Source organism: Myotis daubentonii, chromosome 13 (assembly GCF_963259705.1).
Source record: "Myotis daubentonii chromosome 13, mMyoDau2.1, whole genome shotgun sequence".
Classification (NCBI taxonomy): Eukaryota; Metazoa; Chordata; class Mammalia; order Chiroptera; family Vespertilionidae; genus Myotis; species Myotis daubentonii.
In genome coordinates, this window is record NC_081852.1 from 43,004,310 (window position 1) to 43,020,047 (window position 15,738).

Sequence of the window (15,738 nt, forward strand, 5' to 3'; positions counted from 1 at the left end):
TGTGGCCGCCTCAGGAGCCCTCGCACGGCGGTCAGGTAGGGCACCTGTGTGAGGCGCCATAGTCGCTACTACTGAAGTCCGATGACCTTCTCGGGGTCCCCTACACCCTCTGAGGCAGCCACCCCCAGGCCTGTCGCCTGCTAACCAGGAAAGCAAGGGGGTCCCTCCGCAGGGAGCCACGCGCTCCACGAGGAGGCCACGCTGAGGAGCGCCGTGAAGCTGATTGTCTCTGAGGCCAAAGCGGAAGGGCCGCTTCCCACCACCTCTCCAGGTCCGAGCACGGCCTTGCCAGCCCTCCAGGACTCACTGGTCGCCCTCCCTGAACTTGGAGGTGGGCGAGGAGCACCTCCTGTGGGGGCATTAGGCCCTCGCAGCACCTCCTGAGGGGGCATTAGGCCCTCACAAGAATAATCGGGAGGAGCAGCCCGCTAGTTTCCCACCGAAGACGCCTCTGGAAGTGGTGAGCTCTCAGCGCTGCTCAAAGGCATGAGCGTGAACAGGACAGAAACTCGGTTCGGTAACTGGACGGGGGCGGGGGCTTCTCGGGTGCAGGTGGGACTCTGCTTCTTGATCCGGGGGCTGGTTACCTGCGCGCGCTCAGTTTGTGAAAATCCAGCGAGCCATTCACTTACGATCTGTGTGCTGTCCTGTTATGCACGTTGTATTTCAATAAAGAGTTTTTAAAAAATAACTTCTCACCAGTACCAACACCCCCAGCTAAATAAATCCTGAGCAAACGTTTCAACATGAGTTGGCCTGCTCCCAACAGCTCAACAGCTAAGCCCATATCGGGCCCTGGGAACGGTTACCCCTGTGACAGCATCCTGCACGCAGGGTGGCCGGCCGCCTCATTACCCTACGGCTGTCACTTTCCCTTCCGATGGGGGTCTACGAGCTTGTGCGGCAGGGCCCTGGTCCAGGGCCGGCCTCTAGTGTGCACCCCCCTCCCCAGCTGTCCCCATTGCACAAAGCTGGGCCTGGGGCAGCCACGCAGCAACTCCCTCTGCTCAGCGGGGTTCCTGGGGCTCCGGCTGTCAGTCAGTCCATCAAGCCCCGAACGAAGGAGCATTTTCAGATGCCCAGGGTGAGGCGCTTTCAGAGCAAAGCCGGAGGAGCCTCGATCCCTGTGTTTCTACAAACATCAGGAGAGGGGCAGCTGGGTCCGGCGGCTCAGGGTTTAAGCAAATTGCTGAGCCAATTCCTACCAAAGGGAGGCCCGAGTGCTTGCAGTGCTGAGAGGCTTGACGCTTCCAGAAATGCCGTCGCTATTTTTACTTTCCTTACATAACCCCCAGAGGGATTCAAGCCCTAACCGCCGAGATTTTCTGCCTGGCTTCTTCCTTCACTGTTATGTCGGGATAGAAGGCAGCCACGTTAACCAGCTGCAGGTGCCTCGTTGCTGCCGCCTGACCACTCCCCCAGCCAGGCACCCACCACGGCTCACCCTGAAGGCCCAGCCAGGGTGAAGCAGGTCAGTCAGCAGTGGGAGGTGGGGACGCGCCCGCCACCCTCCACCCCTTCCTCGGCTCACCTTGGCATTCAAACTTCTTGGCAGGAGTGGTGAGGAGCAGCTTGCCCTCCATGTCTGGGGGCCCAGCACAGCGGGCAATGCCTGGTTCCTTGTAGCCTGTCTTCACCCAGCTGGACAGCCAGCGGAGGTGGCAGTCACAGTGCAGGGGGTTGGCACCAATGGCCCTGGGTCAGAGAGCGGAGAGAAACGCATTACAGCTTCATGGGGTCCTTCGTCCCTGGGCACCTAGGGTGCAGGGCACTCCCCCAGGGGCTGGCAAAAGCCCTACTTTCACCATCATGTACTGTGTCACCAGTTTCAAGTCCTCCACATGTGCTAAATGTTGAAACTGAGGCTCAAAAAGGTGGAGGCCCCTGCCTAAGGCTGCACAGAGAAAGGGGGGAGGTGGTACTGCCTCTAACCCTCTCACTGGCCCCACCGTGCGGGCTTTTCCCCGTCTCACAGATGTGGGAACTGAGCCTCATGTGGTCACACAGCTCTCGAAGGGCCGCCCCTGGGTGCAGACCCAGACTGTCTGACTCTGAAGCTCATACTCTTTAGTTTTTCTTTTCATTTTTAACCAAACAAGGAGCTCACGAATGCACTCCCGTTGTAAACCTCCGTCAGACATTGCAGACCACAGTCTCTGCCTCACACAACATTGTGAAGGCGCCAAATGCCACTGAATCGTACACAGTAAAATGGTGAATTTACGTTACATGAATTTTACTGGATTTTTTTTAAAGGCACATACCGACGTCACGGAGGGAGTGCAAAATGGAATAACACTGGCGAGAGGAATTCTGTGCGTATCTGTCAGTTACAGTGCAGCTGCCGTTTGACCCGGCAATTCTGTTCCTGGGAGTTTACCTCCCAGATTTACCTGCACAAGGTACAGACGTCTGTGCCATGGTGCCGGCCGCAGCACTGTTTGTAATCGGAAGGCTGTTCATCCTGTGCTTAAATAAACCTGCATCCACGTCACAAAACAGTCTACTCCACGTCTACTCCACGGTCCCTGCCGACCGCAGGAGGACACTGGTCACCCCGCTCCAGCGTGTAGCTTTCCGGTCCTTCCCCCTGTTCACACACATCACATCACAGATACACCACCCGCTCGGCGGCCTTCCTGAGCAGCTTGCTTCTTTTTTTTTTTTTTTTTAAATATATTTTATTGAGTTTTTACAGAGAGGAAAGGAGAGAGATAGAGAGTTAGAAACATCGATGAGAGAGAAACATCGACCAGCTGCCTCCTGCACACTCCCCCCTGGGGATGTGCCCGCAACCAAGGTACATGCCCTTGACCGGAATCGAACCTGGGACTTTTCAGTCCGCAGGCCGACACTCTATCCACTGAGCCAAACCGGTTTCGGCAAGCAGTAGCTTGCTTCTTGCCCCTGAACAGCAGCACGTCCTGGAGAGCTTTCCCGGTCGGTGTAGATGAATCCATCCCTTTTTGCCAAACCGCTTCACAGCATCCCAAAGAATGGAGCCTCTGAGCTGACTGAGCCATGCCCCTGTGCCAGGCACCCTGGCCGTTCCCGCCGGCCGGCCGGCCGGCAGCACTCTTGTACGTGCCTCTTGGTGAAGTGAGCCTTTCTCTAGATCAGACGCCTAGGAGGAGGGTTCAGGTTGCAGAGGAAATGCATGTAAAAATAAATAAAATGAACAGCTGCCCTCCAAAGCAGGTCGTACGGACTCACAGACACCAACACTGTAAAGCCACGCCTGCCCCTGACGTCCCCGCCCCAACGCTGCAGCCGCCAACCTCTTAATGTTTTGACAAGCTGGTGGGCAAGCTCATACTCTTCTCACTGGACCACCGTGAGACGAAGAGATGAGCACGACACGGTGTTGGGAACATGCAGGGGCCTGAGGTCTTTGATCCGGCAAATAGAAAAGCATCAGCGCTCCGTGCCCAACGTTCGTTGATATCAGCGTGATTTTGAAAATCTGAGGCTGCAGAACGTTGATGAGAATGAGCACCTATTACCTAACCCAGTGGTCGGCAAACTCATTAGTCAACAGAGCCAAATACCAACAGTACAACGACTGAAATTTCTTTGGCGAGCCAAATTTTTTAAACTTAAACTATATAGGTAGGTACATTGTTATTAACCCTAATTAGGGTACTCCTAAGCTGGCCTTTGCTAAAAACGTCCTCAATCTGATTGAGGCACGTTCGCTGAGGTCGACCCCTTCCAACTCTCCCATCCACACTCGTCTTGTATCCTTGTTTCGTCTATCTCCTTTCGTTCATCCTCTCTCTATGTCCAAACCATCTCAACATACCTTTCTCAACCCTCGACACTACATCTTCTTTCACTCCACAACGTTCCCTAAAATTAACTTAATAAACTTTACTTAAAGTTTTAGGTCAATTTCGCACTGTACGTGCGCGCCCACACGTGGTATTTTATGGAAGAGCCACACTGAAGGGGCCAAAGAGCCGCATGTGGCTCGCGAGCCGCGGTTTGCCGACCACTGACCCAACCAATGGGAAGGCCCTGCCATTTTCTGTTTCTGGGCGATACAGAAGGGGTGGCTCCCCCTGAGATGTGTGTGGTCTGACGAAAGCAGCAGCGACTCTGAGCAGGAATTCCCCCAAATAGCACATCTGCTGACTGTGCGTCTTAAAAGCGGGCTGAGCCAGGCGTGGACTCGGCCGGCGCGGCTGCTCGCTGCCCGGCGACCTTCAGGGCTGGCTTCACATCTCTGGGGCTCACTTTATGATTCGATAAAGAGCCTGCAGTCTGGACAGGGGAAAAGACAAGCACATAGAACCTGCGATGGGCGCCGAGGGAGTGACGCAGCTTGGAAATGAAAGCCAGTTCAACCTCGACGAGCATTTAATTCTTTTCTGTCCTGCTTTGCTGACAGCATCCATCCTGACTAATGGGACAGGAGGCACGTTCCTCTTTCCGCTGAACAGAGCTAGGGCTTCTCAGAGGGAGGGGGAGCTCTGACACTGAGTTTTGAAGGTCCAGTGTGTTTTAAAAAATACTTTTCTAAATAACAGGAGTGCAAAAATCATGGTTTACTGAAGAGGTTTGCATTTACCACATTAATGTTTAACACAACAAGTGCAAAGAAGTGCAATGATGTTATTCCTAAGATACATTTATTTTAAACTATGTTTTGTCGCACGCTGTGGGAGCACGGTCTGGTAATGAGCCACGAGTTTCAAAGTTATTAGGAATGGCTTCTTCTTTCAGTCCCATAGCTCAGTTACAGAAAACGCCAAAAAGACTGACTCTGAGGCCCTTGACCTGTGGTAGGATCATCCTAATTCCCACAGATGTTCCCCCCAATAATGGCAGCAGACTTGCACCTCAAATATGTGTCCCTTTTTGACTATTAATATTAAAATAATAATAAATAATAATAGTCAAGCCCAGCCGGTGTGGCTCAGTGGTTGACCTATGATCCAGAAGGTCACTGTTTGATTCCCAGTGAGGGCACATGTCCAGGTTGCGGGGTCCATCTCCAGGGGCGGGGCGTGCAGGAGGTAGCTGATCAATGATTCTCATCATTGATATTTCTATCTCTCCATCTCCCTTCCTCTCTGAGATCAATAAAAATATACTCATCCTATCTAATAAAGAGGGAATATGCTAATTGACTGCCACACCTTCAAAGATGGCGGTGCTCACAGCCACAAGATGGCCGGCAGGGGAGGGCAGTTGTGGGTGATCAGGCCAACAGGGGAGGGCAGTTGGGGATGACCAGGCCTGCAGGGGAGGGCAGTTGGGGGCAACAAGGCCAGCAGGGGAGGGCAGTTAGGGGCAACGAGGCTGGCAGGGCAGGGCAGCTGGGGCCAATCAGGCCGGCAGGGGAGGGCAGTTGGGGGTGATCGGGCTGGCAGGGGAGCAATTAGGCATGGATGAGGCTGGCCGGGGAGTGGTTAGGGGGTGATCAGGCTGGCAGGCAGAAGCGGTTAGGGGCAATCAGGCAGGCAGGCAGGTGAGCAGTTGGGAGCCAGCAGTCCCGGATTGTGAGAGGGATATCCCAGATTGGAGAGGGTGCAGGCTGGGCTGAGGGACACACACACCAGTGCATGAATTTCATGCACTGGGCCTCTAGTATATATATAAAGAATAACAGTCAATATAAAGCTATTCAAAACTCTAAATTCTGCCTTGACCAATTCCTGTTTTCCTTGTTTCTGCATGGAGCAGACTCCAAGCCACACATGAATTCAATATCTCAAGCATTAATTTATCCGACAGCTGGGTTCCTGTGGCTAATTCGGCAGTAGCAGTAGTTCACTTTCACCTGGGGAGAGTTTTTCCCAACAAAAACTGCTGTGAACTCAGTGGGGAGTGGAGAGCCACAGGTGTGAATGGCAGCCAGGCCACTCGTCCATCCACAAGGACTGTGGAGCCCGTCTCCAATAAACGTATAAATAACCCTGTGCTGTTGATCTTTGGCGTAACTTGGAAATAGTTGAAACAGTAGATATTAGGTATGTTCATGCCAAGACCCTGCCGGACTTCTGTTCACGTAACCGGGACCAAAATAGCTTCCCTGTGGCTGTCTCACAGAGGCGCCAGCTGCAGGGCTTAGCGCCTACGAACACTCCCAGGTCTCCTTCGCCTGAGCCCATCCCCGCCCAGGCAGTGTATGTGTGTGCATCACTGTCTCCTTCTAAGGGACCAGGAGGGCAGGAACCAGACATCCCCACTGCGCCTGACACCAGCAGGCGTCGTAAACATTTGCTGAGTGAATGCCTGCCTACAAGCATGACAGCAAATTCAAAAAGAAAAAAATCATCTATTATCCCTTAAATGTAACTAATTTAATGTTCATATATCCCCCCCCTTCCAGTTCCTGTGTTTATATATGTATATCTTTAAAATTAGAGGGGGACCATCTTCTTTATTCTATATTTTCATCAAATACTAAATCACAGCGTCATAATTATCATTAGCTACTCGCCATTCTGTCATATGGGCATTGTTTGATCATTCCCTTTACTTTTCATGCCAAATTCTCAATGAATTCAGAAATTTAACTTTCCAGCGTGTAGCAGATTAGAGGCAACAAAATGCCAGATTATGGAAATGAAGAACGTTGTTGGGGAACCTGGCACAGGACCGGATGCATAGTAAATATTTGCTGATGGACAGATGGACAGACAAGTGGAAGAAAGATGAGCTAACTGCAAAGTAACTATAAAAATAAACAGAGCAGGGAGACATGCAGGATATTAAAGGCCAGAGCAGTGGCATGTTAGAGCCACCATGGACATTAGAAGCACTCTGTGCGGGCGAGGAAAGAGGCCCGAAGAGAAGGATGAATTGTCTGAGATCGTACTGCAATTGATGGCAGAACAAGGACCTAATGCCACACGTCCTGACTCTTAACCTAGAGTTCAAGGGGTTTAAATATGGCGGACCCGGTCCTCCACCGCCCGCTTGGCCCACCCACGGCTCCCGCACTGGGGGTGCAGAGGAGAGGCTCACGTGCAGAACAGGGTCCTGGTGGGAACAGAGGGCACCTCCGGGAAACGGGAACACTGATGCTAACTCTTGGGCACGCCTGGCACTGTGGAGCCATGAGCATGTTCCCCTCCGGACTGCACGCGGCCTTTGTGAGGCCCAGAGGGAGTGCGGTGAGTCTGTGCCATCCTTGTGCCACCCCCTGACTCCTTGTAAGTGCTCCAGAAATCCTTATGGAACAGCTGCCACTCTTCCACACAGAGGAGACAGTGGACACCTGTGCGCACTTACACATACGTCCCGTCAGTACTGCATGTGCACACACCTGAACACAAGCACGTGCGCATTTCCCAGGCTAATGCCTAGTTCCATTTGAAACCCTGGTTGTAAAGGGCAGAGTTTATTCATGAGGTTGTTTGATAACAATGGAAGATTTCCTTCACACAAACACGTCTAATCAGTAATACCAATGCGCTGTTCTACAATTACTGCTTAATTGATCTTTACTTAGTTTCTTTAAAAAAAAATAGTTTATTGATTTTTAGAGAGAGAGAGAGAGAGAGAGAGAGAGAGAGAGAGAGAGGGAAAATATCGGTGTGAGAGTGAAACACCATTCGGCTGCCTCCTGCACCCACCCCACCTGGAATTAAGCCTACAACCGAGGTATGTGCCCTTGGCCGGGAATCCAACCAGTAACCTCTTGGTAGATGGAATGACACCCAACCAACTGAGCCACCCCAGCCAGAGCTGGTTTATTTATTGCCAATGGGTCTTGCCTAATGTTCTCCTAAAGAAAATCTAAATTTACAGATAGGTATGAGCTCAAATTTTGTTTTAGAAGCTTTGGGGTTTTGTTTGTTGTTTGTTCACTTCCCATTTGAAGAACAAAGCCTCTAGATTTTGAGCTGGAAACAAGGTTAGAACATATTTAGGCATCATTCATTTTTCATAGGAAAAGATGAAAGGTCGTCAACTTTACTTTTAAACCCCAGCATAAGAGATACACAAAAGGGGGAATCTGTAGGCGTTTCAGAAGGTGGACCAGATGGTTGACAAGCCCTTGCCTGGCAAGGAGGAGAACTGAAGCAGACACTTGCCATGGGCCAGGGGTAAGCAAAGGCAGCTGTGTGGGCCCAGAGCAGCAGCAGACCCTGGTGCCCAGCAGAGACGAGCGCAGGTTCCCTCTGGCGAGAGGCATCTCCAAAAGATGAGCTCACAACCAAAATTTACCGAACAGAAGTGGAAACAAGCCCCTGTGGATGGGAGACATCAAGGGCAATGAACTGCAATGTCCTGGCCTGGCCGCTGGAGCCATCTCCAGCCAGGATCCCTCCTGCCGCATCTATCCGAACCGGCCTCCACAGGCCACCATGGCCTTCCAGGATTTCCTACAACTTAATTCTTCCACTGTTCCCTTCTGCCTATAGAATAAAGTCCAAACCCCTTAGCATGGCACAGAGGCCTTCCCAATGGAATCCCAATGTCCCTTTCTAGATTCATCTCTTCCCACTCCACACTGCTTACCCAATCAAACCCCCTACGTCCTATGCTGGACAACACAGCAACCCTGAATATGTCATTGACTTTCCTGCCTTCATGCCTTTGCACATGCTGTTCCCTCTTTCTGGAATGTCCTTCCCCATCTTCTCCAAATGGCAACTTCCTAGTCCCTTTCCAATGGCAACATAGGTGGCATCCCCTCTGTGAAGCTCCTCAGAGTTCCCCGGAGTTAGTCCCTGCCACCTTTGAATTCATTTAATAGCACCCTCGATGGTCACAGAGGGCAGAGACCTTACGCAAATTCTTTAGCACGTGACTCACTGTGGTTACTCACGACATAGTTATTGAAGCAATTAAGAGTAAATAAGGAGCTCTGGAATCAGACACACCTACGTTCAAATCCTGTCTCTGTCATTTCCTAGCTTTATGACCTAGGGAAGCTGTTGAATTTTTCAGTGCCTGGGACTGTGAAATGGAAATAACAAATCCCACCCACTAGGACAGAGCCTGTCACCCATTCTACTCCCGTGGCAGACATCAATAATCAATCACTGCACTCTTCCCACTGAGCCCAGAGGTGCTGGCATCCTGTGTGGGCCCAAGAAGGTCCCCGTCAACATTTGTACAGCTGATGCAGAGCAGAGAGCCTACTTCTCATTCTGGTCATGAAGTAAACAACACAGCACAGATAAAGTAGTCACACGCAGCAAAGTGTTTGTCCCAAGGACACCCAATGAATGACACTGTTATTATTTTACTTCCTCAAGTCTAAGGTTGTTAGATGTACTGATTGGGCAGGGTGGGGAAATATTACTGTATTAAATACAGAGGTCACTTGTAAGGTACACTCTGATTTCAGAGATTAAACTGCGGACGAGGCCAGTCTTAGAACTGAGAAAATCCAGGGAGGTTGTTGAGTGAATGAACTCAAGTAGAGATGCCGGGGACCCCAGGCTCCCGAGGCCCTGGGCACTTGGGTGTGGGGCGGAGAGCAAGAGGGTGCAGTGACACGCAGGGTCCCAGCTGCAGTCCATCCGGCCTGAACGCTGCCTTGTAAGACTGTAGCTGAGACTCCAGGAGAGAATGCTCTGTGCCCGGCCTCACCGCCAGAATTAGCTACTGCTTTTTCATGTCTTCACTTTTTTTATTGTGGTGAAATACATTTACCATGAATTTGCCATCTGAAGCCCTGGCCAGGTAGTTGGTTAGAGCATCATCCTGATATGCCAAGGTTACAGGTTCGATCCCCAGTCAGGGCACATACAAGAATCAACCAATGAATGCATAAATAAGTGGAACAACAAATTGATATTTCTCTCTCTATCTCTCCCCTCTTCCCCTTCCCCTCTCTCTCTAATAAAAAATAAAATAAAATTGCCATTTGGATAATTTTAAGTGTGCAATTCAGTGGCATCAGTTACATTCACGATGTTATGCAACTATCACCACTATCTGGTTCCAAATTGTTTTATCACCCCAAGCAGAAACTCTGTACCCATTAAACAAAATTTCCCCATTCCCTCTGCTCCCAGCACCTGGCAACCACCATTCTCCTTTCTATAGCTATGAATGGACTATCCTGGGTATTCAGATCAGTGGGGCCATGCAACGTTTGTCCTCTATGTCTGCGTTATTTCACTTCGCTTGTCTTCAAGGTTCCATCCATGTTGTAACAGCATATGTCACCCTTCCTTTCTATGGCTGAATACAGTACTATCCTATTGTACGTATATACCACCTTTTGCTTATCCGTTTATCTGTTGATGGATACTTGGGTTGTTTTTGCCTTTTGGCAATTGTGTGAATGTTGCTGCTATGAGCCTGGGTGCACAAGTATCTGAGTTCCTGCTGTCCATTCTCTTAGGTACTTAGGAATGGAATCGTGGGATCACATGGTAATTCTGCGTTTAGCCTTTTGAGGAACGGTGAGTGCACTGCTCTTTAAGAACAGCTCATGCAGGTAGAGTGCTTGGCAACCAGCTAATGGTCACTATTTCTCGCACTGATGCTTGTGAAGAACTGTTCGCAAATTCCATCGTTGCGACGGATGAAACCCTGACTGTGTCAGAGTCTGCGATGGGGAGCGTTTGAAGTTCACAAGCTAACTTGGTTTCAGGGTGAAAGCAACACATTCTGATAGTCTCAGGAGGCAGGGACTTTCTTGGAATCCAAATTCTGTTTAAATCCAAAGAGGCCCCCAGACCGGGGCCGGAGTTACTTACAGGTGGGACAGGGCGGTCACGTCTGCGAAGATGCCCTCTGGGAGGGTGGAGATGTCGTTGCCATGCAGGGACCTGAGGGGAGAAGGGGCTGTGGTGCCTCACGGGGAGACAGAGCCTGCAGAATGGATGGAGGGTGGTGCCACCCTCTGCAGAGAAGGGCCTGGTGCTGTGAGGGAGACAGCCTCACCTCAGAGATGAGCCTACTCTGCTGGCCACAGGCAGCGGAGAGGGAGCCCTAATCTCCTCGCAGAACACCCTGCCCCTCAGCTCTCCTGGGGGCCTCTCTTCCATCATAAATAACTCAGCGCCATTTCTGTTTACGTAGCAAATGGAATGCATGCAGCCAGGAGCCTGAGGGGTAGGCTTTTCCTGGGTAAGGCAGTTAGTCCACAAGCCATACATTGGGGTGAACAATGTCACCTTGCCCCAGAGGATTCGTGTGCGTGGACGCAGGAGGGGCCATCATCACAGGCGTGACAGGGGCTTTGATCACAGGGCAAAACCTCGCAGTGGGAATTCTTAGAAAAGGTTCATGAATTTTACAACACTCCCCATCTGAACAGGAGACGCGTTCAAATAGGAGGCTGCCTTGTCTTGGATGCACACACACACACACACACACACACACACACACACACGCTGCAAACACCACTTGGGGCAGGCAGCAGCCCCATTTCTCAGCTACTTTCCCATTCATTCCCCGGACTCCTTCAGGGCTTAATGAGCGTGGACTGGCCCCCCACCTTTGGACACAGTTGGCCCTGCTGGGGCCCCGGACCTTGGGACATTGCTCCCCACTGGGCGGGAGGCCAGGCCCTCAGCGGGGAGACTTCCCTGGAGGAATGAAGCGGGAGACTTACAGCAGACGTAGGGAGCGCAGCCCCTGGAAGGCCAGCGGAGGGATGCACTGGAGGGCGTTATAGCTGAGGATCCTGAGGGGAGGGAGGTGGGGAGGGAGTAGGAAAGAAAAAGAATTGGTGTTCGCCTGGGCTGCGGGGCTGGGAGGGGCGGGAGGATTATCAGGGACCGCGAGGAGACTTCTGGGGGTGACAGAAGTGGTCACAATCTTGATTGTGGCGGCAGCTCCATGGGTGTGAGCGTAAGTCAAAATGCATCAAATGATACAATGAAGTATGTGCAGGTTTCTGTATATTAATTGTGCCTCAATGAAGCTGTGCTTCAAATAATAGAGGGGGGAGCCGCTCCTGTCCCAGGAGAGGGCTGTTTCCCCTGCGGCAGCAGGTCACTCGGACCAGCACTGCCCAGCCTCAGCACTGTGGACAGTTCTTTGTTTGGGGGCTGTCCTGGGCATGGCGGGATGCACCCCTGGCCTCTGCCCATGCGATGCCCGGAGCTACCCCTGCCTTCCTCCAGCTGTGACAGCGAAATGTTTCAGGCACTGCCAAATGTCCCTGGAGGGCAGAGTCGGCCCTGGTAGAGACCCCTAGACCATGGCAGCTTCACACACAGGCTGGTGAAGAGCTGAACAGGGACCATGACCAGTAAGCAGACCCTGGGGCAGGTGAGTGTGGTGGGGGAACCTGCACGTCGAGGCCTCGGTCCCTATTCTGCTCAGGACCCCGTCCTGTCTCTCCTGTGTGGCCGCAGGAAAACCGAAGGGAAAGTTCAGAAGCTTGGGCGCATTATCAGCAAACTGAGATACACTCTTAAGCTCCAGGCAAATATAAGGGATGCTTGTTAACGCTTTCTTGGAATGAAATTAAAACAATCATTATATTATGGGCACAAACATGTTCAGAGGGTCACTGTTCACAACAGTACAAACTGGAAACAACCCAAATATCCATCGACAGTGGAATGAGTGAGGGAAGCATGGCATTTTCCTACGAGGAATCCTATACAGCAGTGAAAATGAGCAGACCACAGCGTCACACAACCCAAGTGGGTCTCACAAACATCATGGTAAGTAAACGTATATATTCTGTAGGTTGCAATTTATATAAGGCTAAACGTGGGCAAAATTAAAGTTCATTGCGTAGAAATGAATTTCTAGATGGCAACACCATAAACACCAAAGAAGTGATCATCGTAAAAGTCAGGGTCAGGGCTACCCTGAGTGGAGAAGGGAGAGCTAACAACCAGGAGGGGACAGGGTGGCTTATGGGTGCTAGCCGTGTTCTAACCTTTTGCCTTAGGTATTTACACATGTGTGCCAGCTTTACAATTATTTGTTAAACGGTTTGTTTACATTTTTTTTCACTTGTTTATACATATATATGCTGGATTTCACAATAAAAAAAAATATTTTAAGGAGTGTTTTCGGCTGGCAGGCCCTGACACACTCCCGGACACACGCCCTGTGAGTGGCCGGGCCGGGGAAAGTCGCGTTCGCCACAGTGGGAACCCTCCCCCCACTCCCCACTGGGACTCACAGAGTGGTCAGCTGGCTCATGTTGGTGAAGGAGGAGTTGCTTAAGGAGCTGATCTTGTTGTTACTTAGGTCCCTGGAAAAGACAAGAGCCCCCGACAGACGGTTTCATAGTAAGAACTGCCCGACACGGGTCCTCCTTCCCTCCTTGCCTTCTCAATGCATCTGAGCCCCTAGGGGAGCCGCCTCACATTAGACCAAAGAAAGGTTGTCTCTCTCTTTGGGCCTCTGTCACCAGCCACCAAATCACTCCCCCCACCCCCTACTCTGCCCCTCCCCACCACACACACATTGGAACAGTCAAAACCCATTTGCTGCAATTGTGAGCAAAGACAGATAAACTGTCAAAATTCTGTAAGTCACCCAGCCAGCGTGGCTCAGTGGTTCAGCACCGACCTATGAACCAGGAGGTCACGTCACAGTTCAATTCCTGGTCAGGGCACATGCCTGGGTTGCAGGGTCGATTCCCAGTGTGGGGTGTGCAGGAGGCAGCCGATCAATGATTCTCTCTCATCATTGATGTTTCTCCCTCTCTCTCCCTCTCCCTTCCTCTCTGAAGTCAATAAAAATATTTTTTTTAAAAATCTGTAAGCCAGTGCTGCTCTAAGTAGTCAGTCCTTGAACCGAATATTGCATACAAGGAACTTGTGCCAAAATGTGACCTCCTAGGACAGTGATGGCGAACCTATGACACGCGTGTCAGAGGTGACACGCGAACTCATAGTTTTGGTTGATTTTTCTTTGTTAAATGGCATTTAAATATATAAAATAAATATCAAAAATATAAGTCTTTGTTTTACTATGGTTGCAAATATCAAAAAATTTCTATATGTGACACGGCACCAGAGTTAAGTTAGGGTTTTTCAAAATGCTGACACGCCGAGCTCAAAAGGTTCGCCATCACTGGACTAGTACACTAAACACAACTAACTGTAGCTAACATGTTCTTCATAGCGAGACTTCCTCAATGAAGGAAGCAAAATGTGGGTCACATTTGGTGCAAGTCCCTTATGGAGTGTGGACCTAGTACAAGCAGTCCTTGGGCTGCTGCTGGCCCACAGACCACACTTGGCGTAGCGCTGCTCCAAGCCACAGTAAGATGGAGCATTCTCTGGACTTATTTTTTGGTAGAATCTGGCCGATGAGCAGATAAAGGCAACTGAAGGGAGGTGTTAATTAGGCTGGGAGGCTAAGAAGAGCTAATTTATTCTGAGGTTTATTTTTTTCTTGTTTGTTTGTTTTTTATCCTCACTTGAGGATATTTTCCCATTGATTTTTAGAGAGAATGGAAAAGAGAGGGAAAGACGGAGAGAAATATCAATGTGAGAGAAACACATCGATTGGCTGCCTCCTGCACACGCCCTGACCAGGGCCCAGGCCCGGGAAAAGCCTGCAAGCGAGGTACATGCCCTTGACTGGAATCGAACCCAGGACCCTTTGGTCCACAGGCCGACGCTCTATGCACTGAGCCAAACCCTCTAGAGCAGTGGTTCTCAACCCAGAAATCAGGATTTTAAAAAGATTTCCAGGTGATTCTAAAGTGCAGCAAGGTTGAGAACCACTGCTCTAGAGCCTGCGGTTTATTTTGTATTTTTTCATGAGGTCAAAACAGAAAAGCTCATGTTAGTCTCAAGAAAAATTTAGTTACAGATACTTCTTTGTAGCACCCATATTCCATATTTGGTTTGGGGGCTTAGGTTGGACTGAGAAATTTCCCATAACCCTCTACATCTGCCCTGCCGCATGCCTTTGCAAAGCTGACCAGCATTAACAATCATTATCAGCCTAGAAGGCCGTTTGGGGAGATGGTGTGGAACAATGCAATTCCAAGGCATGACCACTAGGTGGCAGAACAGCTCTATGCACAGATGTTCCCAGAGGGAAAGGGTGAAAATTAAACAAAAACAAAAACAAAAAACAGAATCAACACAAGTGGGGTCAGTGGGGAATTCCAGTAAAACTGGAGCCACCCGGGTCAGATGCTGATGGCCCTCCTGTCCTCTGGGGCAGGTCTGGGGTCCTGAAGTCGCCTGGATACTCACACAAGCTGCAGGTACTTGTAGGTGGACAGCTGTCCCGGAACCAGCGTGAACTGGTTCCCGTCCAAGTAGCTACAGGAGAAAACACAACAGTTAGTGCACCATCTCCGCCTGCCCCAGGCTGGGAGAACCGCTCCCTGCAGCCAGGGCCACCTCGCTAGCGTTCTCTCCTTCTGGTAGACCACCAACGGCCCTGAATCACTAACTAGGGGAGAAAATACATAAAGATTTTAGGCGTTTTGGGCAGGTGCCACCCAAAAAACTTGGTAAAAGCCACTGAGACATGAAGCCTCCTTTGGCTCCCTTTCCACTCCCCTGTCTCGCCCTCTCAGCCTCCTCCCCTGTGGGCACTGCCAGTGTTCAATCCTGGGCTCCTGGGAAGCTGCCTTCTGTCCGGCCACCCTTCTGCGGCCCACTCTATGCATTGCCACTCAAGTCAGAGTCCATAAAGCCACGCCCATCCAAAATTCTCCTAAAACTTCCCCAAAGCGTAGAGCCTGGGATTCAAGGGGCTTCAGGCCTGCCCTCCTTCCCCCACCATCACTGCCACCAGCCATCCTTGCTAAGCAGTGACCCAAGTGCCAGCTGCTGACGCCCCAGTGGGGCTCCCTGCACAGGACCCTCACCAACTGCAGCC

The 15,738-nt window shown here is 50.9% G+C and overlaps 1 protein-coding gene across 1 annotated transcript in view; it reads right to left on the reverse strand.

Annotated features, from left to right (window-relative positions):
- The window catches only part of SLIT1 (slit guidance ligand 1), a 149,634-nt gene that overhangs the window by 13,957 nt on the left and 119,939 nt on the right, over nucleotides 1–15,738 (reverse strand). Inside the window, exons 22-26 of the mRNA XM_059660958.1 lie at nucleotides 15,105–15,173; nucleotides 13,067–13,138; nucleotides 11,534–11,605; nucleotides 10,674–10,745; nucleotides 1,532–1,695 (exon numbers count right to left, since the gene is read on the reverse strand). Coding sequence (XP_059516941.1) covers nucleotides 1,532–1,695; nucleotides 10,674–10,745; nucleotides 11,534–11,605; nucleotides 13,067–13,138; nucleotides 15,105–15,173 — 449 coding nt within the window. The remainder of the gene's footprint in view (nucleotides 1–1,531; nucleotides 1,696–10,673; nucleotides 10,746–11,533; nucleotides 11,606–13,066; nucleotides 13,139–15,104; nucleotides 15,174–15,738) is intronic.